This window comes from Amblyomma americanum, chromosome 7 (assembly GCF_052857255.1).
Source record: "Amblyomma americanum isolate KBUSLIRL-KWMA chromosome 7, ASM5285725v1, whole genome shotgun sequence".
Taxonomy (NCBI): Eukaryota; Metazoa; Arthropoda; class Arachnida; order Ixodida; family Ixodidae; genus Amblyomma; species Amblyomma americanum.
The window spans coordinates 125,777,746-125,805,656 of record NC_135503.1 but is presented as its reverse complement, the minus strand read 5'-3'; the positions used below and the strand labels follow the sequence as shown (position 1 = coordinate 125,805,656).

Genomic DNA, 27,911 nt, shown 5'->3' with positions numbered 1-27,911 from the left:
ATCTTAGATCAAGACTCTCACCCAGAATTCCTCGACAACTCGAAACACTTTATCACCTACTTCGTCTGAATGCTGCATATACAAATGGCCTGCGATACCGTTTTGGACAAATGAACAGTCCGCGTTGTGACAACTGTGCTTCGATAGAAACTGTGGAACATATCCTGCTTGAGTGCCCTGCGTATGCTAACGAGCGTGCGTACTATGAACATTGCATGCAGAAGCTCTGCCCAGTGCCCCTAACAATGGACAAAGTTTTAGGCCCCTTAGCCTGCTTCAGGCAACAGAGACTTGCAATGAACTTTCTTTTTACATATTTAAAAGACATTGGACATCTCGATAAGCTCTAAATTCACTTGCAGGTTACCTTCATGCATTCTTCTTGCAGTGAACTTCGTCAGCCCATTCGTCGGACTATGCACTCCATCATTCCATAGGTTACATCAATACCCGCCACTGCATCCTTAGTACCCATTTCATGGCTGCATTTTATCTTCGTTTTTTTTCTCACCTCTTCCACGCTGCTCTCCTTCAGTCTTTATCTCCCAAATTCCCCTCCCTACGCAGAGTAGCATGCCAGCGATATTGAAACGCCGGCTAAATTCTCTGTTTCTTCATTAAAGAGTCTCTCTCTCTCTCTCTCTCTCTGAAACACCTCACACCGCTCCCGTATTTTCCCGCCACATTGATGGCGTGTGGCTCTTCCGACAATCTCGAACACAGATATCGCTCACACGAAGTACGAGGTCACGTGACACTCTGGCAGCTAGCGTGTTGGAACAGTGCTCGGATCTACTGTGTGGTCGCCCTGTGGCCTTGATGAGCGTGTAGCTCCATCAAGCTACACGTTTAGCCCTAAAGAGGTAGGAGTAGAAAAGGGAGTAAGCTGTCCTCTAACGCGTTCCCTGTTATAAAGAGGAGTACTCCCTTTTTACTTTCATATAGGCGTATTGACGCGGTAACGTCAAGGGTCCCCTTCTCCTAAAAGCCGGGCGTCGGCGCTGTCGACGCCCGCGTTGTGGGCGAAAAATCACGAGCATGGCTTTTGCAGGTGGTCCCCAAAGAGCAACCTAGGAGGTAGGTGGGCCACCTAGGACACGTGACCTTGTGGTGCCATCACAACCCACCCACTGTGGCAGGTGGCAGTTCATTTATGTATTGGTGGCTCGTGAAGAGCAACCTGGGTCGCACAAGGACCACCGCTTAGCCATCGCAGGGCAGTGGCGCATCGATTAACCGCAGCACCACTGTGCCAGGAGAGATATGAAGACTCCCAGTGATCTATGATTGTAAAGTAGACAATATCCTTCAGCATATACAGAAATCAACCCATTACGCTTTCGCGCAATACCCTTAGGGCGGAGGTTAAGTGCGTGTGGCTCCAATTTTAGTGTTTAGTTGTGCGCACTGCCTCGAAACCTTCAACAAATGTGGCCACCGTTGCCCCAAGTGTCTCGGGCCGTAATGAGCTCTGTCGACCACAGGCCGCGCAAACGCGATCTGCCCAAATTACAATGCTGTAGCACGATCTCTGGGCCGTGCAGTAACGCGCATCCCTCGGCTTTCATTTCACTGAGCGATCAACGCTAACTGGTATCGTTCTCTACGCATGTTTCTACTTTACATCAAGCTGCCCGCGGTGCTTGCGGCGGCTCTTCTGGCCTGTGTATGCTCACAAGGAACCCCGCTGCAGCAGATCATCATGAAAATTTGCGGTAAGACTCCTCGCATCCCTTTTAAAATGCCGCCAGAGCAGTGCCTTTCCCGCAGCATGCGTTGAGCGCCACAGTACTTGACGTATTTATTGTTACATTTTTTTACGTATTTACGCAGGTCCTCTCATCGTCGCATAAACCTAAACTAGCGTGTGCAAAACTGATTCACAGGTTGTTTGCCTCCTTATATGCAAACGCTCTTCAGTTTCGTAATACCTCTCTGAGGGCCCTTTAAGGTTGGGTTAATGTTTTTGTTGTCGATGGTGATGATGATGAGGATGATGATGATGTAATATCTGTTCAATCAACTCTTGCCGATTTGAAGAAACCAGTGCGTCAAGAACCACCTCAGCGTTTGTCTGCATTTCTCACAATTAGAAATCATCCCTCTGCTCGTGCGGCGGGAAAAAAAATTACCCGTGAAGATTGACAAAATGAAACTTTACCAAAAGCGTTCAAACAAAAATGATTTAAGCGTTGGGGTATAAGAGGAGTAAAGAAGAATAAAGTAATAATGGACCACGGTAAAGCACGGCAGATTTGAGAGAAAAGAGCAGTTGATCATGAAATGATTAGTGTGGTGCTAACCAATAAAACAGGTTCACGTAAAGCAATGCATAAGTAACGAACATCACAGCCTGAAGAGACAGTGTACTGATTGTTATCGACCGTACTTTCATTTCGCAAATTCAAAGCTTCTTGGCCAAATAAACGTATACCCGGTTACCGTGCTTAGAAACATGACAGAACAATTCAAAATGCAATTTTTCGTAACGGGAATGTCGCTTTCGCGTGTTGTCGTCATCTGGAAACAATGACGTTAGAAACGAGACGACCCCGCCGCCTAAGCGGCAGACATATGCCGTCCGTGGTTGCGATAATGGCCCCGATGTGAACTGAGACACCCAGCTCTTATTACATGTATACTTTGAATAAATGGGGCAGTCTTAAAAGCACTTACAGTAAAATGAGACTGGTGACAACGATCACAGGTGCCAGGATTGATTTCGGTAGCAGCGCTGACCATGGCAGCGCCATTGTCATCCCAGTGGCTGTCTGCATTTTCAAAACATTGCAAGAAATTGTAAAAAAGCAGCTAACCGTGTAAAGAAAACGTTTAATAAAAAGACAGTATATTGCAGATGGGGCAAGAAAATGTCTGGTGTATGGCTACGGTGCTCAGCCCTATTCATAGCGCAGTTCATCCACTTCCTAAGGCTACATGGTGAGTTCCGAAATCTGAACACAGCATCGGTTTTAACCTGACTTTCCTTTTCAGCTTAGAACATGAATTCCTGCTAGTGTCATGGGTTCTGCCCTCGTCATTGCCATCACAGAGAGAGATATAAAAGAATATGCCTGTTTTTTACTTGCCTACGACAGCAGACAGTCCGTGTAACGAAAGGAGCTTCAGCATGATCAGCCGACATCAGTAAACCAGACTGTGTGCGCGTAGGTATGGCAGAACGCACGCGAAAATTATAAACTGGAAACAGAAATTAAAAGAAAGTAACCGAGAATAAAATAAAAATGAAGCAACAGCAATGATAACTAATTATTATTATAACTAACGAGCAGCGTACCAGAAAAACACAGACAGGAAGAAGAAACAAGCTGTATTCGTTTTTCCTGTCTGTTTTTTCTGACGCGCTGCTCCTCAACTATGGCAAACCAACTAGCCCAGTCGTCTGCAGTACTGAAGAATAACAACTAAGAATGCATTAATCTCTGAGATGAAAACCGTGGCCGTGAAGCAGTATTATGCACCTCTCTCACAGGAGGGTGCAGAAAAAACGATGGCCAAAGTACTGCATGGCTTTCTAAAGAATGTATTTTGCCTGTTGGGAGAGCACTAGAGTGCTCGTTTTTAGCTTCTGTGCGCTAGGCCAAGTAGCGCCGCGGTGGCTCAGTGGTTATGGCGCTCGGCTGCTGACCCGAAAGACGCGGGTTCGATCCCGGCTGCGGCGGCCAAATTTCGATGGAGGCGAAATTCTAGAGGGCCGTGTACTGTGTGACAGCAGTGCACGTTACAGAACGCCAGGTGGTCGAAATTTCCGGAGACCTTCACTACGGTGTCCCTCATTACGTGAGTCGCAGGTCTCATTACCTGAGACGTTAAACCCCTACAAACGATAAACATCTGTCACCTATGAAACTTATGAGCAAAGCGTAGCCAGACGCTGCCTCACCTTGCGGTGCCTATCCTCACTGAGCTCGGAGGCCGCGTCACTACACCTTGAATTACGAGAAAAAGCGTCCTGAGCCTTGTAAACATTGAGCATGTGTTGCCAAAGAATTAACTTTACAGCTTTATTGATCTAGAAAAGTGTACAAAGCAATAGATGCGCTTACTCCAGCAAATTCTGAAGGCTGGACGTACACTTACAAGTAAGAAGCAGCAGTTATCTTCAGTGTTCCGAAAGACACCTGAGAGGCAGTAACAGACTTCGAGTTGAGAACAGTAAATGAAGCGTTTTAATATTTTAGTACTGAAAGTCCCATTGAGAGCGTCCGCCGGTGTTGCCGTATATGAGGTTGTGTACACGTAAGAGCCACCTGGCACGGTTGGCAGGCGACGAAATGGAGAGAGGGAGATTTCCCTCGTTACTTGTTGGGAAGAGGAGGGAAATGCCGCAAAGGTGGCTGCCGTGCGATGAACCCCTCGAAAAAGGTAATCAAAGAAGTTACTTCGTAAAACGGATATGACCGATAGTGACAGTGACCCAGCAAGAATGAAGACGGCTAAAAATGACTCATCAAAACCGAAGATGACGAGCAATGACTCTGCAAAAATCGAAATGAATAAGGAAAATGATTATGAAAAATGTAAGAATGACTAAGAAGTCAAATGCAGAAATTTCGCGAGCGGTTAAGATTGCGCCTAGTGCGGTCTAGCGGTTTACACTGTAGCCTGCTTCGTGGATCCTGGACATTTTACAAGTGACTCCTGCTTCATCGGCAAAGCAGAGGAAGCAGAAGTCAAATCAATGAAGTGCATCCAGAATCTTCGCAACTGCACATTTCACTATGTAGTGCACAAAACCTTCTAATGATAACGCATTACAAACGTTTAATCCAGTATAGCGCCCATTAATTTTTATTTTTTTTTTCAGGGGGTAAATGTTTGTTTAATGCAACTCTCTGAAAAGAATATCAGCGCTTCAGAGAACTAGAAAATACCAGCCACGTTTTTACCCTTAAGACACGCAAATGATCTCAAGGGCAAATTTTTTATCCTAACAGATCGCCCGTAGAACACACTGAGAACCCATAAAACGTCTGTGGGGAAGGGTGCGATCATAAACCAGGAGGTAAATAAGCTACCCCTTTGCATAACAAAATGCGAAGCAACGTAATACTCAGGGGATCTTAGCACAAATCTCAGACTCAACCTACTTAACAGAAAATGTCTAGTATGGACTTACACAAACAGTAGTTTGAACAGGCAATGCACATTTAAAACACAAACGCACGTAGCACTGCCGATAAGGCTAAACAAGTTCTGTTTTCAACCAACGCACCGTTTTTGCTAAAACGTGATATCCCCTTGTTTGCAGGATATCCCCGGTACCAAGGCATTGTGATTTTCGTATCAGGTATTTAGACTAGGATAAAAATTCTCTAGACTGTGGTGGTGTTGTAAATAGATGTCCATGAGAACTGCCCGTTTTTTTTTACTAGGTAACTGTGAATGCCTAAAGTATACCCATAAATTCCTAAGTATTTTCTGGAGAATTTCAGCTTTTTTTGCTTTCATAAGGCAATTCACTCACAAGATAATTGCTTGTACTATCGGGAAGCTCATATTAGTAATTAGGTATAGAAATATTCTATGGTAACTTTTTTTCCATTTTCGCATCAACCAATGCAATAGTTTAACCAGCTCTAGATCTATGCGGCGAGTTCAACACATTTAGAATAAGCGGGGTCATTGAATTTAAAGCTGTAAAAGCACGCTGTTATTTTGACTGTATTTCATTTTAGATATTTTATTTTATTAGTCTACAAACTGTATACGGGGGCTGGGTTCAGGTAGGAAGGGCGCTTTAGGAAGGAAGCAAAGCAACAGAAAATGCACAAATGAAATGAAACACGGGAGGAGATAAAATTAGTCTCGATGGGATTGATCTGATTCCGTTAGGAAATTTAAGTTGTTTGTGATGTGTCGAAAGACACTAAAAATCGGTACATGCAAATGAATTTTTAAGCAACCCTGTGCAATAACGTGTTTTGCAGGGTTTTCCAAAAGTCACGAAACAAACAAAAAATCAGTAATTCAAAAATTAGTTGCCGGATATGGATTTTGGGATTCTTTTTAGTACACATCGGAACATGGGAATTTTTAATAGCAAAAACATTACTGTCAAATTTTTGACCGAAAGGTTATGCTTTAGTTCCACTCTTCAAAATACTGACTGAAAGGCTAAACCGCCACCTTTCGGCTACAAATGTGATTATTCTGCGAATGAAGATTTTATTTATTAAAAATAATTTCCGACGTTTTTACTGTGCATTTCTGTGATAATCGTATCGCTCAAATGTGTCTGCTTTTCGAATTATTCAGTTTTACTTTTTCTGGGACTTTTGCCTCACCATGTTTTTCTTTGTAGTACTAGTGATATATAGGAGGAGGCGTCCAGTCTGAGTTTGTTGCTAAGATACTAAGAGAGTCTTTATCAGAACTTCTCCGTCTGAAATGAAGTGGTTGATTATGGTGATTACACATTAATTCTGACAAGAAGGCATGGGATAGCGTATAACTTAAAACAAGTAAACCTGTCAGCTTTGCCAGTTTTCAACTTTTAATGTTTTACGTGGAGTACCGTGCCCGATTATGCAACAGTACTCAAGCTTAGATGTATTAAAGCTGTGAAAACTCCGAACCTAAAGGTTATCGGGACCCTTTGATGTTAATGCCGAAGGCAGCACAATTAGCGGAATGCCTATGAGAAAATATCTTTATGCGCATTCAAGGCAGGTTCTTAAAAGTTCTGCACCTAACTATTGATCTCAGGGTACTCGACGCAATGATGGTGGTCTCAGGTTATATGCATAATCTGTTCTTGTTTTAATTTTGCAAAGGAAAACCATGTGTGCTTTCAGAATCTTGACCCCCTCCGATTGCTTTGCCCGGCATTATTAGTGATAGCAATGAGCAGGCCATTTGGCAAATCGTACAGATGTTATGTTTAAAAAATGGAGATGTACCTGTGTACAATCCATTTGGTACACGAGAGATAACATCAATGACAATGTCGCTGACATAAGTTTAAAACACCCGCTCAAAAACACAGAAAATGTATAAGCAAGGCGTCTTTGTAACAGTTTCTTTCTTTCATTTTATTTACCGACATCTGGTTACAAACATCTGCTAAACGTATTTGTACGACGTTGCCGAAGGAAGGAAGGGCCACTATTGTCATGATGACTTTTGGAAATTACGTTGTTATGGCGGCCTTCAATTTAGAGCTATCATAGGTAAACCTTCACGCGAATTGCTATTATTATGCACAAAATTAGTTTAAATAACTGTAGCGTAATTAACAGCAAACCTGTGGACACGCCTATTTAACTATACAATGGCCTGTGTGGAGGTTATGCGCATCATCATTATCATTAATTGGAATTTCATCAATTGCAAATGTCTTGTTGAGACCCCTGGTAGTCTTTCGCTGACGCAGCATGTCGTCAATTGTCTGCCTCTTAGACGTCTTTACAAACAAGGACCAGTGCACCACTATTATTAGTTATTTGAAGGTGTTTGAAAGTTGTGTTGACATGCTTGAGCTGTAATTGCACTTCAAGTACCCTTTTTAAAATACCTATACTCCGTTTCATACATCAGGTGCGATCAAAAAAGTAGTACGTTCCTTGTGGTAAACGAGAAGTAACGAATTCTTTACATGTTTGTCTATTACGTGACACAGTTGTGATGAAACTTGATTAAATGCGCTCTTAATGCTGACCGCACGTTGTCGCTTTCACTTGCCTTAGACCACTCGGCCGGAAAAAGAGCGCGGAGTAACACACGCCTTGCTTTATTTTGTCATGCGGACTACTTCCTTGCTTTTCACAGCGTTGCACCTGATGTATGAGACGGAGCATAGAGAGCGTCTTCCAAGATGTCTTATATCCTTAATTTGGTAGTGCACTACAGTGCATCTACTGTAAGGAGATATCAGAAAGTCTCTGGACGGAAAGGAAAGCAGATGCCTCGCCAGCCGCGGTGGTTCAATGGCTTTGGCGTTCGCCTTTTTAGCTCAAGGTAGCGGTTCCGATTCCGATTCCGACCGCGGCGGTCGTATTTCGATGGAGGCGAAATACAATAAGGCCCGTGTGCTGTGCGATGTCAGCGCAGGTTAAACAATACTAGGCAGTCTAAATTACTCCGGAGCCCTCTACACCATAGCCTGAGTCGTTTGGGTGCCTATGTTAAAAACACACTACCCACACTGAATGTTTAAAGGACGAGCACGTCTTGAAAACCATTTCTAAATGTTATGCTGTTGTCACTAAGGCGTCTTGTCGATTTCATATGGATATAATTCAGACGTCTACGTGGCGACGTGTGCAGGAAGAATGTGCAGTGAAACCCGAGTTTTCTGATAATTAGGCAAGACTTTCGTGCCAGCATGAAAGGCAAAGGTTGATAAATAAAGAACTTGATAAAGATTTTTTGCATAGGAACAAATAAAATGGCATAATCACTATAAAATCAAGGCACAAAAAGGCCATGGAATCCAGGAGGTAGGTCGTAGCCAGCATCAGCTTTGACCAGAAAGCAGTACTCGAAGCCTCAGCTCTGCCTCATTGCTAGTGCTTGAATCTACGCTTGCCTCTTCCAGAGTAGGCATAAAAAGCGGTCAAAATCAAAATCCCGGCTAATGTCTTATGCTGTGCCTTATGCCTTCACGGCCATCCCTGTTTTCGCGCATCTGTTCGGGCAGCTGCGTGCTCGGTGCGTGGAGTGCTTTTGTTGTGAAAGCAACACAACGCCAGTCAGGCAGCCAGCTCGCGATTTCGCGATTCAACTAGGGTTAACCAGAGCTTAACCACAGCCAATCTTTTATTCATTGCATCTGCGTGCTTTTGTATGTTTCGTAGCGCTGTCTTCGTTCCTATGGAGCCCGCGAATCCAGTTCACTGGGAACTGCTTTTGGCAGCTCCGATTTGGGAATATGTTGGGAAATGTTCATTATACAGGCGGAAGCGCATCATTTCGGCTTAAGGAAGGCAATAAATCGCATTAGCCCTGTGTTCACCGTATACAACGTAAAGTGGGCGCTTATGAAATAAAATATCTTCCGCTTGGCGCACGTACTGTCTGAAGCAAAAGTTAAAATCACTCACTTAAGCTAAGCAAATAGTCATCCTACTGAAAAAAGTTGTATGAAGCAGTAACCTCATACAGACTATGTCATACACATGACATGCAATTTGTATAATATTGTATCACATCCGTATGACAGAAGTATGATTTTGTGATAAACCTACGAGGTTATCGCATTGCAGAGCTTCTTTCACAAGGGGACTCCTGGTACTTGTGATTAACGCCACGCCTGCCCCGATCCATCATCTCATCTTCTACGTCGACCCTGATGCGCAAGAGATAATTGCGTTCTCTTTTCCAACAGCGCCCTGCCTGTCGCCTAAAGAGATCAGTTTGCAACGGGTGGGGCTGTCTTGCTGGTAGCAGCAGCCAGAGCAGCTGCACTGTGCTTGACCACTTGCTCAAGAGACGCAAGAGGTTGCTGCCATATTGCGTTGCTCCCCGTGGGGCTTGGCCTTGCGTGGCCATTGACGAGGCCGATCAAGTGTCCGTTCAAAGATGTGGCTGACATGTGGCGACGTATTCAATCTGCCGATAAAATTAAAGGCTTCCTGCTAAAAGTTTAATTAAACGATTCAGTACAGAACCATCAAGGTTCCAGTTGTAAATGATCCTTTCAGTTCATTTGTTAGAATTTAAAGGAAGGCTGACGAGAACTACATCTAATTATTGTCCTGAATAGAATTCATTTTCTTGAACTGTTGGCAACGCATGTTGCTGCTTGTTGGCTCATGAGGAAGAGGCTAAGCAGTGCAAAAAACATGGGCGGCGAAAGAAATTCAGAGCGCGTGTTTGTCGTTCTTCAGTCGTCCGTGTTCTTCGCGCTACTTTGTCTCTTCCTAATGCATGTCTCTGTTGGTCCGGCATTAAAAACTGCATTTATCGGCGGGAAAAACTGTAACGTGACAAATATCAATGCATTTGTTTTTGCTATTTGTTACCACTCTACCCTTTAATGCCATCTGTCCTGAGGGGTCCATAAATAAATAAAATAAATCTAAAAATATTCCCGGCAGTGCATTCAAAATTGAGACGTCCTCACCGAACAGGACCGGTTGCTCCCATTTTGAAGCAGCTGCAGTTGCAGAGAAGCCTTCGGCATCCATGCAAAATTGACATCGACGCATGCATTTCATTTGCAAAATCGCTCGATGTTGGCGACGCCTCTATATTATTTTCTGGTCTTTGCTAGCTTATAAAAGCTTTGTTTTCGGTCAATGTGGTCTCTCTGTGATTAGAACGTCTCTGATTAGATTTGTTAAACCTCCTTTTATTAATAAAACTTTAAACGGGGATACTTTTCGTGATTATGTGGTACTGGAACTGCGCTGGCTTAAAGAAACTGCTGTACACGGAAGGCAGAAACAGAAACGAGTGAACTGCATCATCTGTGTGTGTGTGTGCCATCCATCCACGCTGTAGTTGTAACACTAATTCTTGAAATTAGTCTTCTAACAAACTTATCGCACTATGGGCGTACACCAATAGGTGTTCATTTATCATTTAGGTGTGGCCCTTCCATATTTTAGTTGCTGTGTTAAAATATGTGTTTTTAGTATCACAGTAATGCATGAGGCTAGAATGTGGAATCTGAAGGGTGCTGTCGATCTCATGCTGCTGGGATGAATGGCATGAAGGCGAACAATTGCAGCTTTAGCGGCATTAACTACAAGTGGATTTTCTTCCAGTGTAGTCAGCAACAAGATATTAAGGATATGCGTGGTATAAAGTACAATGCAGATAATTTTCTTGGAAAAAAGGCCATCGAAAGAGCCCGCAGTTTCCGGTGCGCTAAATTCTCTTCGTACTTGAGAACATTCCTGCTTACGGTCAGTTGTTTGCGCCTATTGACGAGCACTCTTTCAAAGTCCCATTTTGTAAGCAATGTGTTTCATAGCCCGTTATACTTAATCCAGGACCTAGTTTTCCGCTTTCCGGCTTCGCTGACAGCCAGTCAGCAGTCCATTTTTATAGAGGGCAAGCATTTATTCTTTCAAGGATTGCCTTTTCTTTGTGGAAGAAGGTATTCTCTAGTACACATGGATTTCGGCAGCTTATCAGTTATTTATCCATGGGCTCTGGGTCTATTCAACTTTATTTTTGGTCTTTTGTTTATTGGAAACCATCAAAATATGACAATATGACAAAGATGCAACAATCCGGAGAATGACTTTCAAGGAAAATTCTATCACTTCTATCAGCAATGGACGAGACTTTTGCAAGCACAACCTAAAACGCGCGATATTAGAACGTGAAGGGTGTTTTATTCGATAAGACAGAATAGGGAACAATTCTATAGGTTCTTAGAGCATGTTCATCTCACGCGTTATCTTTATTTATTTATTTATTTATTTATTTATTTATTTATTTATTTATTTATTTATTTATTTATTTATTTATTTATTTATTTATTTATAGATGCTGCGATCTAGTACAAGATCATAGCAGGGTGGATATACGTACATCAAATATACAAGCATAGAAACACTGAAATTCATAACATTTGTGGACATTTTTCAAGCATCACTAAAGAATTCTGGGTAAAAATCTCGTTATTCAGGATATTCCAGACTGTAATTGTCATCGGAAAAAAAAAGAATTTTTAAAACAGTGATTTCGCGCGTTCAACGGGGTTATTGTGGAAACGTGCCTTTGTTTCGTGTTATAACCTGAGGATTAAGTGAAAAATTGGGCAATATTAACTTTATAATGACCATTCACTAGATGAAAAATAAACTTTAACAGTAAATAACAGGGAAAAGAGAACGGGAAGTAAATAGGGAAGCAACAGGGAACAGGGAGGTTAACAGGGAAGTAAACTATTCTGGACGATTAATGCGCTCCCAACACTAAGTTCAGTACGGAGAAAGGGTAATGGAATGACCGTCGCAAAACATGCATAAATAATTCCAATACATAAGGTATCTATAGAGGATGACGTGCCGCACAAGTCAATTCTGACACCGCTCTTAACTGAGTATTGCACTACTAGGTATTCGCCACCTGTTGTCAAGAGGTATTCAAGACCTGGAATGGGAAAAGTTGGGGATAAGAGTTAACGGAAAATACCTTAGTAATCTGCTATTCGCTGATGACATTGCCTAGCTGAGTCACTCAGGAGGTGAACTGCAAATCATGAGCAATGAGTTAGACAGACAAGAGCAGAACGGTGGGTCTAAAAATTAACGCGCAGAAAACCAAAGTAATGTTCAACAGCCTTGAGAGGGAACAGCAGTTTACAACTGGCAGCGAGGTGCTAGAAGTGGTAAAGGAAATCGTCCACTTGAGGCAGGTAGTGAAAGCTGATCGGGATTATCAGAGGGAAATAACTAGAAGGGTAAGAATCGGGTGGAGCGCATATGGCCGGTTCTCTCAGATCATAAATGGGTGTTGAACAATATTCCTCCAGAGAAAAGTATATAACATCTCTGTCTTACTGGTAGTGGTGGCTAACGTTTCTTACAGAAACTTTGAGGAACGAAAAAAGGTGGAGCATAAATTGAGGAAAGCGCGGCGAGCTATGGAGAGAAAATTGTTAAGTGTAACATTAAGGGACATGTAGCGAGCAGAGTGGGTCAGGGAACAAACACAGGTTATGGACATCCTCGTCGAAATCAAGAAGAAAAGAGCTTAGGCAGGGCATGTAATGCGTAGGAAAGATAATAGATGGTAGTTAAGGGTGAAGGAATAGATACCTAGAGAAGGCGAGCGCAGTAGGGGGCGGCAGAAAGTTAGGCGGACAGATGAGGTCAAAAAGTTTTCGGGGATAAAATGGCTGCAGCTGGCGAAGGACAGGTATAGGTATCGGAGAGGCCTTTGTCATGCATTAGGCGTAGTCTGATGATGATGATGATGATGACGATGATGATGATGATGATGATGATGATGATGCACTACTGATCTCCATGACTTGTTCAAGAGCAACCAAAAGTCAGTAGGCGACGCACATGAGAAGGTTAGGACATCGACTGATCATCTCCAAAGTGTTTTAAGCGCACCGAGACAAAATCAAACGGTCAAACTAAGCCCTCTGGTTGAGATATTGCCGTTCACGAGAGGGCATGCCGTGCTCCTTCTGACGTCCGCGGCAACATTGCCACCCGTTGTCATGTTGCGTCAAAGCTTCGCTGTATGGCGCGCGGATTTACGCACGAGAGGGTCTCGCAGTTCTCTCTCCGGCGAGGTATTTCTGGGCCTATAAATGCCCTGTTTTTTTTTTTCGTACCGGTTCCTAGGCAAACATGTGATGCTGCTTCACATCTGCGGGTAGCGAGCAGTGCTGTTATTTGCAGTAACATTACTATCTTTCTGATCGCACCACCGCTGCCAGTTATACACTCTGCCACCATATCAACAATCGGCTGCGGTAATCTTTCGATCCACGAAGCTTTTGGCGATTGAGTGAGCCGATCAAAAGCGAATCTTATGAAAGGCAGTATTTGTCATCCGCTCTTATCACGAATCAGTAAACACATCTTGCTGGTACGCTAGACACCGCGACTAACTGGGCGTGAGAGCATCGTCCAACAATCAGTGTTACGCCGGGACTGGCGACCAGCGCTGGGCGCGTACGGATCATACGGCGATCGCTGGCGGGCCCTTCTGCTTTCTGCACACGTGCTTGTCTTCGTAACCTCCAAGGGTCGGCGCCTTACCTTCCGCTTTGGCGCGCGTGTTGCTGAGCGGCCGCTGTCACGAATGATTCGGGGAATGCACGCATTACACCGTTTGCAATAGTGTGGCAACGCAGTGAGTCACATCAAATCACTGAAGCTGCAAGACTGTGCCACGGATCCGTCTCCGCACTTTCGGAGGCTTTCATTCTCTTGTGCCAGCGTTCAACAGTGCGCCAGAGTATCACACGGGGGCAACGTGAAGTCAAGTATTTATTCGAACAAGACGGGCACAGCAAACCCGCACAGTTCAGTGGCTCAGGCTTCTCACGGAAGCCTGAGTACAACGTACCTAGGCGCGCTGCTAACTAAAAATCCAACCGCACACGTGGACAGTGACTGCGTACGTCAGATATGAGCCACACAGTTATGACCATGATAGCACGGGATAATCGTTTTATGGACACGGCACACAACATACAAAGGTTCGTGAATGCAACTCACAGTTTGCGTTTCCGTCACTAGAAATACAACTATAGCCCGTAGTTTATAACGTGCGTTAGGCACCGAATGCGGTATTATGGCGCGGTGTGTATGGTAGCACTATTTTCACGACGGCGAGGAAAACGCGCAAATATCATCTTGTACATTAACGTATCTTTTCTAAGAATGAAAAAAAAAATCATTGCCATTGCCTTCTGGGCGCCGGTCGTAATTCATTGACGCTTCGTTTTATTTTCTCTCTAAAAACATGATTTTCTCTATAAAAACCGCGCATCCTTTGAGGCCCTTTGACAGATAACATTTATTTCTCTTCTTTCCACACATACGATTTGCTAACGGCATTCCGAGCGGTCCGCTGTTCAGGGAGATAAAGTGTTGCTATTTATAGAGGTTCTCAGAAAGAGCAGTAGCCGACATTTTCGGCGTCGCTGCAGTGAAATGTCAGAATTGAAAATCATTAGGATATATCTGGTCACCGACTATTATAGAGAGCCTGACGATCATTGCCCGTCACCATTCAATTCTCTGATTTCGTATGGACAAGTGCCCAGCTACTGGCGACTGTGACTTGTGTAAAGTTCATTATTTGCTACAGTCTCCGCATCTGTATACCCCCAAGTTGTGAACGTGTCATCGTGCACGTATTTTGGCTCGAAGCAAAGATTTCATTTAATGATACCCCTTTACGATGCCTGAGATTATTCGATGGAGGCGAAAGTATTGATTCTAATCGGCAAACATTATTGTTACTTCTTTCTTGTTCGCTTGCGTGCGCAATTCTGCTCTCGCATACATCATTTTCATGCCGCATCACGCCCGAATGAACACTGAGTCGTTGTGTGCCAGGTTTCTTAGTCGCCTAATGCTCTATCTTTATTCTACCGCTGGTGTCGCTACCTCTGAGTAGTTAAAGTGCAGTGTGTCCTCCCTCTTTACCGCTCTGTAGCTTCCACTTCAAGTTACCCGTTTTAGCAAAAGAGCTTCATGCATCGTTCGTGCGAGCGCATTGCGCAACAAGAACAGGCAGCAAAGAGTTCCGTTTCACGCAAGTGCTTCGTCTCCCATGTGCGTGCTCCGATTGTCGAGAACGCTAGGGCACGTTGCGTCCTGTAAGGAGCACGTAGGCGTTTTTCGATAAATTCTACAAATTAGGGTTAAGGCTGCCCGTAGGCTGGGAAAAACCGGCTGTACCTCTTACGGCGGTGGCTCAGTAAGTGAGCACTGTCCGGAAATACACCACTGGCTAAAGCAGTGGACTCATGGCTTCGAACCGGTGTAGAAAAAAAAAAGAATTTTATTTGTGAGTGAAATCACTATAACAAAGTCCAACAATCCAGAGGTTAGTAAAACCTACCGTGGGAGGAGGAGCATAGGAGTGGTGTGAAAACTGAATTGAAACTGGGCCTAAGAGAAGGGAATTCTCTGGCATATCATTCGTTGTCACCAGGACATTCAGGCAGGGACAGAGATGGTAGAGAAAAAAACAGTTCTCGAATTCTTTAAATAAGAAACAGTGGCTGCAGTAACCTGAGAAAAATATTGTTATTATCGCCAACTTTTCAAATATGCAAACCCAACAACTTCACTTCACTTCACTTTATTTCCTTAAAGACCCTCGTGTGACGGTATTACATAAGGGGTGGGACACATATAGATTAACAACAGAAAAAGTACACAAAACTTGAACGAGTTATACAAAGAAAAATGATTATCGTGATGCAAGCAAACGCGTAATTTGGTTAAGAAACATAGTTTGGCATGTGATGGCAGCAAGTTCATGGGGAAGGCCGTTCCAGTCGCTAGCAGTCCGGGGAAAGAATGATGAAGAAAAAGTTGTTGTGCGTGCTCGTGGCCGAGATACCTGCAGCTGATGTCCGGTGCGAAGAGAAAAGCGCGGTGGGGGAGGGCAGATATAGGGTTCCTGTGATAGCTCGGAATAAAAGAATTTATGAAATAGGGATAAACTAGCAATGTGGCGACGAAGTGCAAGAGTAGGTAGATTGGACTGCGATTTCAGAGCTGATACGCTGATATCAAAAGAGTATGAGGAATGAATGAATCTAGTTGCCCTATTTTGAACTGATTCAAGTGAGTTAGTAAGGTATACTTGTTTCGGAGACCAGATGGGCGATGCGTATTCTAATTTTGATCGAACTAGTGATTTGAATGCGAGTAGCTTAACATGCTGGGGGGCAGAGTGGAGATGACGCTTTAAGAAGCCAAGCGTTTTGTTAGCAGATGAAATAATGTTCGCGATATGGCTATTCCACGTGAGGTCATGACTAAGATGAACACCGAGATATTTATATGATTGGACAGGGTCGATAGGAACGTTAGAGATAGAGTAGGGGAACAGGAGAGGATTACTGCGACGGTTGAAAGATATATACTTGCATTTGTTTATATTAAGTGTCATTAGCCAGTCGTTGCACCAGTTTTGTACCAGATTTAGGTTATCTTGTAGGGATTGCTGGTTAACGGAGCCAGTAACTGTTTTGTAAATAACGCAATCGTCGGCAAACATCCGAATATGGCAATCTAATTTCTGAGGTAGGTCGTTAATATAAATTAGAAACAAAAGAGGCCCTAGGACGGATCCTTGGGGCACCCCTGAGGAAACTGGTAATAAGTTAGACATTTGATTATTAATGACGACTGATTGGGAACGGTGAGTCAAAAATTCTTTTATCCATGCTAGTATGTCAGGATGCAAGCTTAGGCAGGAAAGTTTCAGAAATAGGCGGTTGTGGGGTACCTTGTCAAAAGCCTTAGCAAAGTCGAGGAAGATTGCGTCGGTTTGGAGGTTAGCGTCAAGGTTGGCATGCAGGTCATGAACGAAGATAGCTAATTGCGTGTCACAGGAGTATCCTTTACGAAATCCGTGTTGTGATGAATGGAAGAAATTATTTGAGTCCAGAAACTGCATTGTTAAAGAGTAAATGACGTGTTCCATGAGCTTGCAGGGTATGCTGGTTAGTGATATGGGGCGGTAGTTAAGTGGCGAATCTTTTTTACCCGACTTGTGGACTGGAACGACCTTCCCCACTTTCCAGTCGTGGGGTATGATACCCGTTGAAATGGACTGCGCGAACAGTAAGCATAAGAATTTGGCAGATGCATGGCGAGTGTTCTTTAGGACTCTTGTGTTAATACCATCAATGCCGGTGGATGAATAAAATTTTAATTTATCTATTAGAAGGGATATGCCGGTTTCTGCGAACGTAACGGTTGGCATTGCAGTTGTGGGGTCATTGGTTGTCATGAGGGGTGGTGGTTCTTGTTCTTTAGTGAATACAGATGCGAAGGCAGAATTAAATATGTTAGCGCACTCAAAGTCCGAAATAACACGTCCAGAATTGTCAGTCAGGGTAACAACGCGCGAAGATTGGGGATTTAGAAGCTGCCAGAATTTAGTCGGGTTATTTGTAAGTATATTTGGCAAGTCGATATGATAAAAGGAACGTTTAGCGTTTTTTAGTGCGACCAAATACGCCTTTTCAGCACCGTAATATTTTTCCCATGCGCAGTCTGCTCTGCTCAATTTGGCACTTCTGAAGAGGCGTTTCTTTTTATTTTCTAATCTTCCAAGAGTCTTGGTGAACCATGGTTTGTGGTGGTTAGCGCGGAAGCTGCATTTGGGGATATATTTGTTAGTCAATTCATTCATTTTGTGTTTAAACACTGTCCAGTTTGTGTGGATGTCTTGTTCGTCAAATGATTCCTGTTAAGACGGAAAAAAGGCCTCCAATTCCGCGTTGAAGGCCTCATAGTTTCCTTTGTTGTAAAGAGAAATTGTTTTGTGGGAAGTTTCTTTTGTCATTGGAGAGAAGTTAAAGCATGCATGAATAACTTTATGATCGCTGATTTCACGGAGGTAAGTGATAGCGTTGAGGCTGTCGGGGTAGCTGATAGTATGAGGTCAAGAATGTTAGCAGTATCTCCGGCGATGCGTGTAGGCTGTGTTACTAGTTGCGCTAGGTTAAAGTTTAGGCAGACATCCATAAATTCACGGGATTCATCCTGTCTAAAAACAGGTTGATGAGGAGTAGACCAATTTATGCCAGGATAGTTTAAATCTCGAAAAAGGAGGATGTGTGCCTTAGGGTGTCTAGTTTTAAGTTCGTTTAAAATGTTCTGCAGTTTACGGGGGAATTCGGGACTATTATGAGGGGGTCTGTAACAAACTCCAATTAAAATAGATACTGGTGTGGCTCGGCAAAGGAGCCATAGTATTTAGAGGTCTGATGTGATGTTGATGTGGGAACACTGTAACTGATTGCTTGCAGCAATAAGGACGCCACCCCCCCCCCCCCCCCCCCCCCGAGAGCTAGTGCGATCAGCACGAAAAAGATTAAAGTTTGGTAAGTTGCAAAGAACTTCAGCGTCGCTTATACTATCAGTCAGCCATGTCTCTGTCAAAACGAGCAGATTGCTGCCCGTTGAAGACACGAGACTGGACAGAAGATCGGTCTTTGAAAGCAGGCTGCGTATATTGGTATAGACAACCGACAGACAAATATTCTCTCGAGGGGTGGTATAGCAAATATTAGATTTGTGACGGTGGCGAGATAAGCGCTATGCTATTTCTGTAACCGTTTCTGTGGCAGCATCAAAGGTGTAGCGTTTTTTTCCGAGAAAAAGTGTCTTGTACCGCAGGGAGAACGGTCCGGTTTCTGCTTTTGCAAACGCGACAAGGTGTTTGCGTGCTTTTCGAACAGGAAGGGAAAAGTCTTCTCCGATGCTAAAATCGGTGCCCTTCAACTTGAGTCCCTCTGAGAGGATAGTTTCTTTTGTTTTAGAGGACAAAAATTTTACTATAATCGGCCATCGACGGCCTTCCTCTTAGCGGCCCAAACGATGTGCACGCTCAATTTGACTTGTGTCCAAGGTTATCTGTAATTTGTCCTGACAATGGTGGATTATTAATTCTTCCGATTCAATGAGCGTTTCGCGCGAATTAGAATCCGAAAGGCCATAGAATATCAAATTGTTACGGCGTGACCTATTTTCGGTGTCATCTAACCGAGCTTCAAGGTTAGTAACAAGAGCAGCAGTCTTAGCGGAGACAGATTGGGCAGATTGTAGATCGGTTTTGAGAGTAGAGAAACCCTGGAAAACACTTTCTAGGTCAGCTACGCGCTTACTCAAATCAGAAATTGTTATGTCAATAGAACGCATCTGACGCTTAAGGTCCTGTACATCGGTTATTATTTGGTCTTGACCAGTTGACAATGTCTCCAGCTTAGCAAGAATACGGCCCAATTTATCAGGACCAGGATTCGTCTCAATATCGCCCGACAAGAGCAGGAGGAATTTTATGACACCAAAACATTCATCAGCGACAAAAATGCAACAATGCAGGCTCGGCAGCTGTAGCAGACTGTAGTTACTTGTTTTTTTTTTGCAAAAAGGCAATATGGTTTACTGACCTGCATAGCGAAAATCAGTGGATGAGGAGGCTGTGTCATGGCACAGCTACCGAGCCCACAAAGCGCGGGCGGGAAGCGGTGCTTCTTATGCGCTGGCAGGAACGATGTTGTCGCTGCCGCTTGTGCTTTCCATCCGGTGTCGAGGATCCAGTGAGGGGGCGCGGCTTTTATCGACGCTTCCGAGGCGCCCAAAGCAAAGGTTCGGTTGTTCCCATTGTAGAATGGCATTTCCAGCTCTGGTAGGACGACCCACGAAAAGCTGAAGAGTGCTGGCAAGACGTATGCGAAGGTAGGCACGAGCACCTGCATAGCGAAAATCAGTGGATGAGGAGGCTGTGTCAGGGCACAGCTACCGAGCCCACCATCACGATGTACCATCACGATATAAATGGGGCACTCAAAACTATTAAGAGCCGATGGCAATGCGCCAGAGAGCGGATGCGCGGGGCAAGGAAAAGCGGGCAACGCAAACCGACGATGTTTATAATTATCATCACCATTCGCTCGACTACGCCCACTGGTCGACAAAGGCCTTTCCATATCTCTCCAATCAACCCTGTCTTGTGCCACATATGCGGCCATTCTATCCCTGCAAACTTCTTTATCTCATCCGCCCACCTAACCATCTGCCGCCCTCTGCTACACTTGCCTTCCCTTGGAATCGAGTCAGTTGGGAGGGATGAGAAGGAGGTTATTACAAATTTTATTAGCCATCATCTTGGATTTGAGAAACCGAAACTATGCCGCCATTTCGTCCCCTGACGTCATACTGGGGGCGGGGGGGAAGGGATGGGAGGGTACCACCAATTATAATGGCCGCCATATTAGATTCGAGAAGCCGAAGCTATTCCTCCATTTCGTCCCCTGACGTCATACTCACAGTTCCACATCTATCCACCACATTGACTGTGACGTCACCATTGGCACGTGGCAGGTGGTTGCTTCTACAATGCTATTGTAGATGGTGCTACAAGTCTCAATGCGAGATGTGCTGTTTTCTAGTTGCTGCCACAGATGGCTCTGTGATCTCAGGGTGGTAGCAGACCCCACGAAATCTCGAAACGTGATGAGTAAGAGCTAACGCTCTTAAAAGGTGCTGTAATAAATGTCTCACTTCTTGGCGCACGCCTCAACAGCGTGGTGAGGAAAGGGAGGCAAAAGGGAGCGAAAGAAAGAAGGGGAAAAGAGGTGCCGTAGTGCAACGCGCCGGAATAATTTCGACCACCTGGAGATCTTTGGCATGCACTGACATCGCATAGCACACGGGCGCATATTGCGTTTCGCGGCTGGGATCGAAACAGGGTCCGCCGGCTCAGTAGCCGACCGCGCTAACCATTGAGCCACCTCGGCGGGTTCTTGGAGGACGGCTGAACCCCGCCGAGAGGAAATCATAGAAAAGGAAGAAAAGGAAAATGAAGAGAGAGAAAATTGAGAGAGGGAAAGGGGCGCTCTAGTGCAGGACTCAGGATTAACTGGCCACCAGTGGTTCTTTACCGTCCATTGATATATGTATTTTTTATTTATTAGCTTATTTGTTTGTTTATTTATTTGTTCGAAGCACTGTAAGCCCTTTCCGGGTATGACAGGGTGGGAATTAAATGAGCAAAACAAAGATATAAAGGAAGAGTTTCCAAGCTGCCAAGCATACACGGTGGGATTCAGTGGTGTTAACGATCAGAGCATTAACAGGAAAGCACGTACAGAGCAGCAGATTGTAAATTGGACAGCAAGCATTAGTGACTACTTCACAGAATTATGTGTTGAAGTAGCGTCTATGAAAGGTTGTGGATGAAGGTTTTTCAAACCTATTATTATTTTTGGGAACAAACAATGCTTAAAAACATCGACCCTTGGTGTATTGGCTATAGTAGCATGCCACTGATTAATACGAGGAGATAATCTTCCAGGTGGTCGCCGGTACAGTGATCCACATACCTGTCAAGAGCGCTCGAACTCCGTGCCGTCTGCGCTCCGCACCGCTGAGAGTGACGTCTAGCGGCAGCGCCTGGTTGAAATTGTACATCTCTGAGTGTCGTCTGAGCATGACACATGCGCTATCTCGAACCAGCCGCCGGCGCTAGACGTCGCTCTGCGCGCTGCGGAGCGCAGACGGCACGGAGTTCGAGCGCTCTACACTGTGGACAACTGTACAAGCCAGGTTAATTGTGGTTGGTTCTAGAAGTTGCGCCACAGCAAGCAGTGTTGTTATGATTGGGGTCGTTGGTTGGCGAGAAAAAAATCTAACTGCAAATCACTGACACCTTCAAGTTTATTTATGAGGTACTGTTAATGATGGGGGCACGAAAGAACAGCACACGACAAAACAGCATGCGACAGAACAGCGCACAAAAAGCAGCACAGCGACGAAACAGCACAGCGAAAAAACAACACGATGACAGAAGAGCCCAGGGGAATAATACAACGACGACAGAGCAGCCCAGTGTAGTACGGTGCATCGCTGCAGAGGCTCCTGCAGTGGCCGAATGCTAGAAGGCAACGGGAAGCGTAGCTGTTTTGCGCGTCTCTATCGATTTCAGCATTTTTTAAGAGCGTAATCTCTTATTGATCACGTTTCTCGATTTCTTGAGGTCTGCTACCACCTACCATCGGCGTGAAATTTTCCAAGTTCGAGGAATTTAAGATGGCGGCCCCCATAGTAAGTCGATATAGCAACCCAATTGGTGATCGATCGGTGGCGTCATTAGTATATCGAATCGGTGACTGATTGGTGAGGTCACTGATTTTTTGTCGTCATAATCAACTAGTCACGTGACCATGTTTAATCGCTTATAACTCAGTAATTAATGAGGTAATCATAAATCGAATTAGATATTTGGAATCCTCCAGAAGAGTAGAGCACGTTAGACCCTAGTATTAACTAATGAAGTTAATATTTAGTTATTGTTAGGCTTTATTTAGTTTGCTCATAACTATTTAAGAGAGGACGTCATTATCAAACTAACGGCATATTCGTAACGGGCTCGATGAGCAGAACATGCCAGACACCAATATCCACTAATTAGGTTAATATTTAGTTATTGTTATGCGTAACATGGCGGCCATGACGTCAGCACTCGGCAGCTCACAATTTCATACCTCATGGCGACCAGGCACCTACTGTTGAGGTATGGAAAAATGACCCTCCAAAGAGCCGAAAAACTTTTCGGCCCAAATTGGTAAAAAATATCCGACCTCAAGGTGACCGCAGCGGTGGCCAAGTGGTTGAGCATCCGCCTCGTATGCGGGAGGTGCGGGGTTCGATCCCCAGTGCCGCCGGGTACCCACCGGTGATACAATGGGTACAAGCTTTCCCCTGGTCTGGTGCTCGGCTTATTTAGGGTGAAATGCTTGGGAAATGGGTCTCTGACCCCACCTTGAGAAAAAGAAAAAATACCTTGTGACATGGCGCTCTTTGGCCATAGCTGCCCTTGCGCCATAAAAATCCATAATCATCATAATCATCACCGACCTCAAGGCGCTAAGCGGCCGCTCGCTGCGAGGTATGGAAAAGTAGCCTAATCACAATATACATCGCATGGACAATAGATTGCGCTACCAAACAGCTAAAGCTCGTTACTTCAACGTCTTCCAAAAGGTGGCGGCATATTTTTTCTACTTGACACCGTTCTCACGCAAAAGTTCGGAACATCAAAGGTGATAATAGGTCGCGTGGAATGCGGCAGTTTCTTTAAGGCTACCCACGCAACTTTTTTTTCTTTTAAGCGAGGTAGATTTTGAAGAACAAGAACTTGTGGTAGACCAAGAGCACTACGTCGGGCGTATTCGCCAGAATTATGCACCATGTGGGTCAACCCGCAGAATGGAGCCTTCCGGCACAACTTCTTCAGCGTTGAACGGCAACATCCGTCAAAAAATTTCATATCGCAAATATTACCCTACCCTGTTCCTAGTTGAGTCTGTCAAACGAGCAATGGCTAGCTCGAAAGGTTCCTGCCGTATGTGTTGTGATTTGCCGTTTGCGGATATGGCTATGGTAGTTCAGCCGTCCGGCAGCTCTGCACCGTACGCCGCTGTGCTGTTTTGTCGCCGTGCTATATTTCCCCTGTGCTCTTCTGTAGTCGAGCTGTTTTTTCGCTGTGCTATTCTATCGCTGTGCCGTTTTGTCCGGCGTTCTGTTTTGACGCGTGGTGTTTTTTCCCCTGAGCTATTTTGTTGCTGTGCTGTTTTTTGTGCGGTGTTTTGACACATTCTGTTTTGTCGTGTGCTGTCCTTTCATTGCATCGTTGATGATGACCCCGGATTTTGCCTACTTATTCCAAAGTTGGCCTTAAAATAGTTTTATAAAATTTTAGTTTCGCATCAGAGTTCACTTATTCAGTTTCCTTTTTAGAAACTGCAGCTTGCGTTGTGCCCAAGCGCAAATACGGTGGGTATGCTCACTCCAGTTAATGTTTTTAATAATGATGACGCCAAAATGTTGCAGTTTTGTGATGGGTTTGATTTCAGTGTTTGCGATTGCATATTGAAAAATCTAGGGGAAGTGGTCATGTAAATGTCTTCCCGAGATTAACGCCCATACGCCACTGAACACATCAACTATGGATCCTTCTGAAAGATTCGTTTAACACGACCTGGCCATGAATATTTGTCATGCCACGAAATTAGAGACAATCATCTGCGGTTAATGGTGCTTCAACAGTGGAATGTGCAGCTTTTAGAATACCGTTTACGTATCGTAAAACTCGTACCTAAAACAGACTATTGTGGAACGTGAGACGACACATCTAAAGTTCGTGAGCGTTCGCCATTAACCTCAACAAATTGCCGTATATTATGTAAGTGGGCCTACATCCATCTGCTAATCTTAGTATCGATAACGAAAGTGCGCATTTTTTTAACCAATATTGCGTGAGCCACCATGTCGAAACTTTTTGACAAATGTGGCGCAATGATACCAGTTTCCTCGTTAGATCTAACGCCTTCGGCAAAGCTGTCATCGGTCTCAGATGATTGCCTGCTTGTACAGCGGCAACTGTGAAACATGTGTTGATTTTGGCAATGAACATTATTTCTAGGTCCTGCATTAAATACTAACAGATAATGTGCCCCAGAAGTAAGCAGACTGTGGGCGTGATTGAAAGTGGTCGGTAATTTTCAATGCTCAGCATGCCACCAGATTTAAAAACTGGCACGATTCTTGCCAACAGCAAACCAATCGGTACCACACCAGCATACGGGTGTTTTTTTTTTTTTTTCTACCGTGCCTCCATCGCAATGCGGCCGTGCGGCCGGAGTTCTCAGTAGCCGAACACGAGAGCAACTGATCTAACGCAGCGGGTTGATGGAGCCTTGTTCAGGGCAGTTAAGAAAGCGCTAATTGTGTCACTCGTCGAGAGCCCCGAAAATAGTTTTGATTTGCAAAACGAACGCACTCGGTAAACGCGCCCGCCACACTAGAAATTAAAATTTAAAATGCGCAACTGCTACACCGGAATGTTCATAAATATGTTTTGCGTTCGACTTATTGATGTTGCACAAAATGAAGGAGAAAATGACAGCAAAAGTGTGCATCAATATTCACTGCTGGTTCTATATGTGCAGGTGTACGGAATATAGTAAATAATAACATCGAAAACAGTGTAATCTGCTAGGTGTTCAAGGGACGTTTGGAACTAATTTTTAAAAAGGGGCTTATTACAGTTACGAAGATCACTTTTCTGATGCAGTAATATCAGTGATGGCTTACTTCAGAAGAAATAAACTATCTTAACTAGGAATCTGGTTTACTTAACACTAGCAGTTAATTTTTAACTTCTACAGAAACGCGCCTGGTTGCAGTTAGAAATATGTTGGGGGCCAATAGTAGCCATATCACTTTTTTTTAAATTTCTATAATGCGACTAGCTTCGGCGCGGCAGCTGAACAAATTTACGTCGTTTGTCAGTGATTTCGAAAAACGCGGGGCTGCTGTGCGTCACAGCGACGCCTATCAAATCGGGTCACCTGACCGTGCACGTGTCACTTGACATTCTCTGTCTCTCCCGCTCCTCGCTGCTGCAGCCGGGGGAAGGGCGGGAGGGAGGGGGAGAAGGTCACTTGACTCGTGCGCCATCAGGTGGCGATGACTGGTGGGAGGCGCTCTGCACGCCCCGCAGCAGTGCATCTTTCGAATTGCTCAAGAAATTGCTAAAATTTCTTGAGCCACAGCACCTGGGGTAATCATGTTTTCCAAATTTTATGTTATGATATGGCTAATTGCTAATGGCAGGCTACATGAAAACAGCTTAGCGCAAGCAACGGGACGAGACAGGGACACACCACGAGCGCTCGTGGCGTGTCCACCCCTCGTATCGTTGCTTGCGCTAAGCTGTTTGCATGGATAACCAACAGGCACAAATTCACACCTTAACGAGCAGGCTACGTATTTCTGGTCGCCTGTTGACAAAAAGTTGTCTGTCAGTATTCAGTTAACCAGCGTGCTGGTTAAAATGATATCCCTCTCTTCAGACGTCGACCGACACTGCTATTACTACTACGCAGAACCATTCTTTTACCTCTAAAAGCCTATTTTTAACGATCAGTGGTGGGCTTCCCCATAATGCCTCATATACTGATGCTCTGAGCCTGCCCGCACCGCTACGTGACAGAAATTCAGCTGAACCCTTAGTAGGAAACGTCGTGCCCAATATAGCAGAAGAGACACCACAACGGCACATTATAAGATGCTTCTAGGTCCCGAGTGATGATGTTGTTACTGGCGGTTATGCGATAGCTGACACCTGTACTGCACACACTCGCTGCGGTGAAAGAATGAAAGGGAACGTACCGCATATAGTCTGCATGAAGTTAATACACAGTAACTTGAGGGATGGATGGCAGGCAGCGTGGGATAATGAAGTAAACAACCAACTGCACTTCATAAGGTCCGTATTAGGAGAATGGAAGTCGTGCAGGCATCAGGAACTTTTCATCCAAGTAATTGTACGGTGCCTCAGCTGCATTGGTCGCGCACATCTTATGCGCAACCTCGTACTAACAAAAAATACAAACGTCCAATTTAAACAAGCAGATGTGACCTCAGAGCAAAACGCGTTTTCTTCTCATGTACAGAAGTCCAAAAAGCAAGAAAAAGCAGTGTACCCTACTTTGCACTCAGCACTTTCCTCTTCACCCATGACTGCTCCTAGGCAAACGTCCACTTTTTCACCTGGCTTGTGTTTTTGTTTTTCTAAACGAAGGAAATGTTTTGAAGAATCTGGGGAGTGGGGAGGGAACCGGTGGCGGGTAGAATGAAAATAAGCTTTTAGTGCCTCTATCCTGACAAACAGAAGTTTTAACTCCATGTTTGGCGCATGATAACCTTAGCTGCTTACGTACCATAAAACCCAACATAATAAACATGCTTTCAGGGCTCCAGTGACTGCGACACCGCATCTTTTCCATTACATTCACCCTACATTACATTATCTCGCAATGCACGCGATGTCAAACGCACGAGCGTTTAATAGACGAACCCGCAATTTTGGGGGGAAGCGTTTACGTACCCACGCATTTATCAGCTTAAGCTGGGCATCGTGCTGTTGCGACAGCTGCGCCTTACTATGAAATTTGGGTCCAACATTTCCCTCCCTTGGAACCACAATGTTACCCACTCTCTGACAGCATCACCTAGTCGGCCGTAACTTGTTGAAATATCATTGTTGGCCGCTCACGGTCAACCTCAACAGCGCAGAACAGAATAGACAAGGAAAAAAGTACTCGACCAGCAGGGATCAATAGCTGCGATCGCCAAAGAAGCAGCTGCCTTTCGATGCGACGAGAAAATCATTGCATTTAGAGAGGGGTAAAGGTTATTCTTGAAATATGAGCCAGCGTTGATAAGATTTCTCTGAGGTCATTACTGGTGTTTCTCCGCGATATGCCCTTGTTTCTGTGCGTCATGTGTTGTTGATTGTAAAAAGGGCAGCGATCTTGTTATCCGCTATTCGGTTTGTAGCTGTAGCTTTGCGGTGTTGAAACGGATAATCATCTACTCTCCGGGTCACTGCCTGTTTTTTTTTATGCTTTGAGTACGGTCCAATCGGTGATTCAATGCTGTCGTAAACATCGCGCGGCAAACAAGCATAAATGGAAAGAAGCGATTATCGGTGATAAGGATCAAACGGCAAAAACGGCTTTCTCTTTACTGGCTCTGCTTGTGTCGTCTTTGATCTCAGCATTGTTTACTGCGGCTTCCGATCGGTCTCATTTTTTCTTATCCATACTTTCTGCAAACTAACTGCGCCTTGGCATTTTTCAACACTAAAGCATCACGGCTATGTTTAATCGTCGTATACCTATTTGTACCTCCTAGCAAACA

The 27,911-nt window shown here is 44.5% G+C and overlaps 1 protein-coding gene across 1 annotated transcript in view; it reads left to right on the top strand.

Moving 5' to 3' along the window:
* The window catches only part of LOC144099536 (uncharacterized), a 325,768-nt gene that overhangs the window by 126,835 nt on the left and 171,022 nt on the right, over nucleotides 1-27,911 (top strand). The window contains exon 2 of the mRNA XM_077632915.1: nucleotides 1,631-1,715. Within this exon, the coding sequence (XP_077489041.1) occupies nucleotides 1,631-1,715 (85 nt within the window). The remainder of the gene's footprint in view (nucleotides 1-1,630; nucleotides 1,716-27,911) is intronic.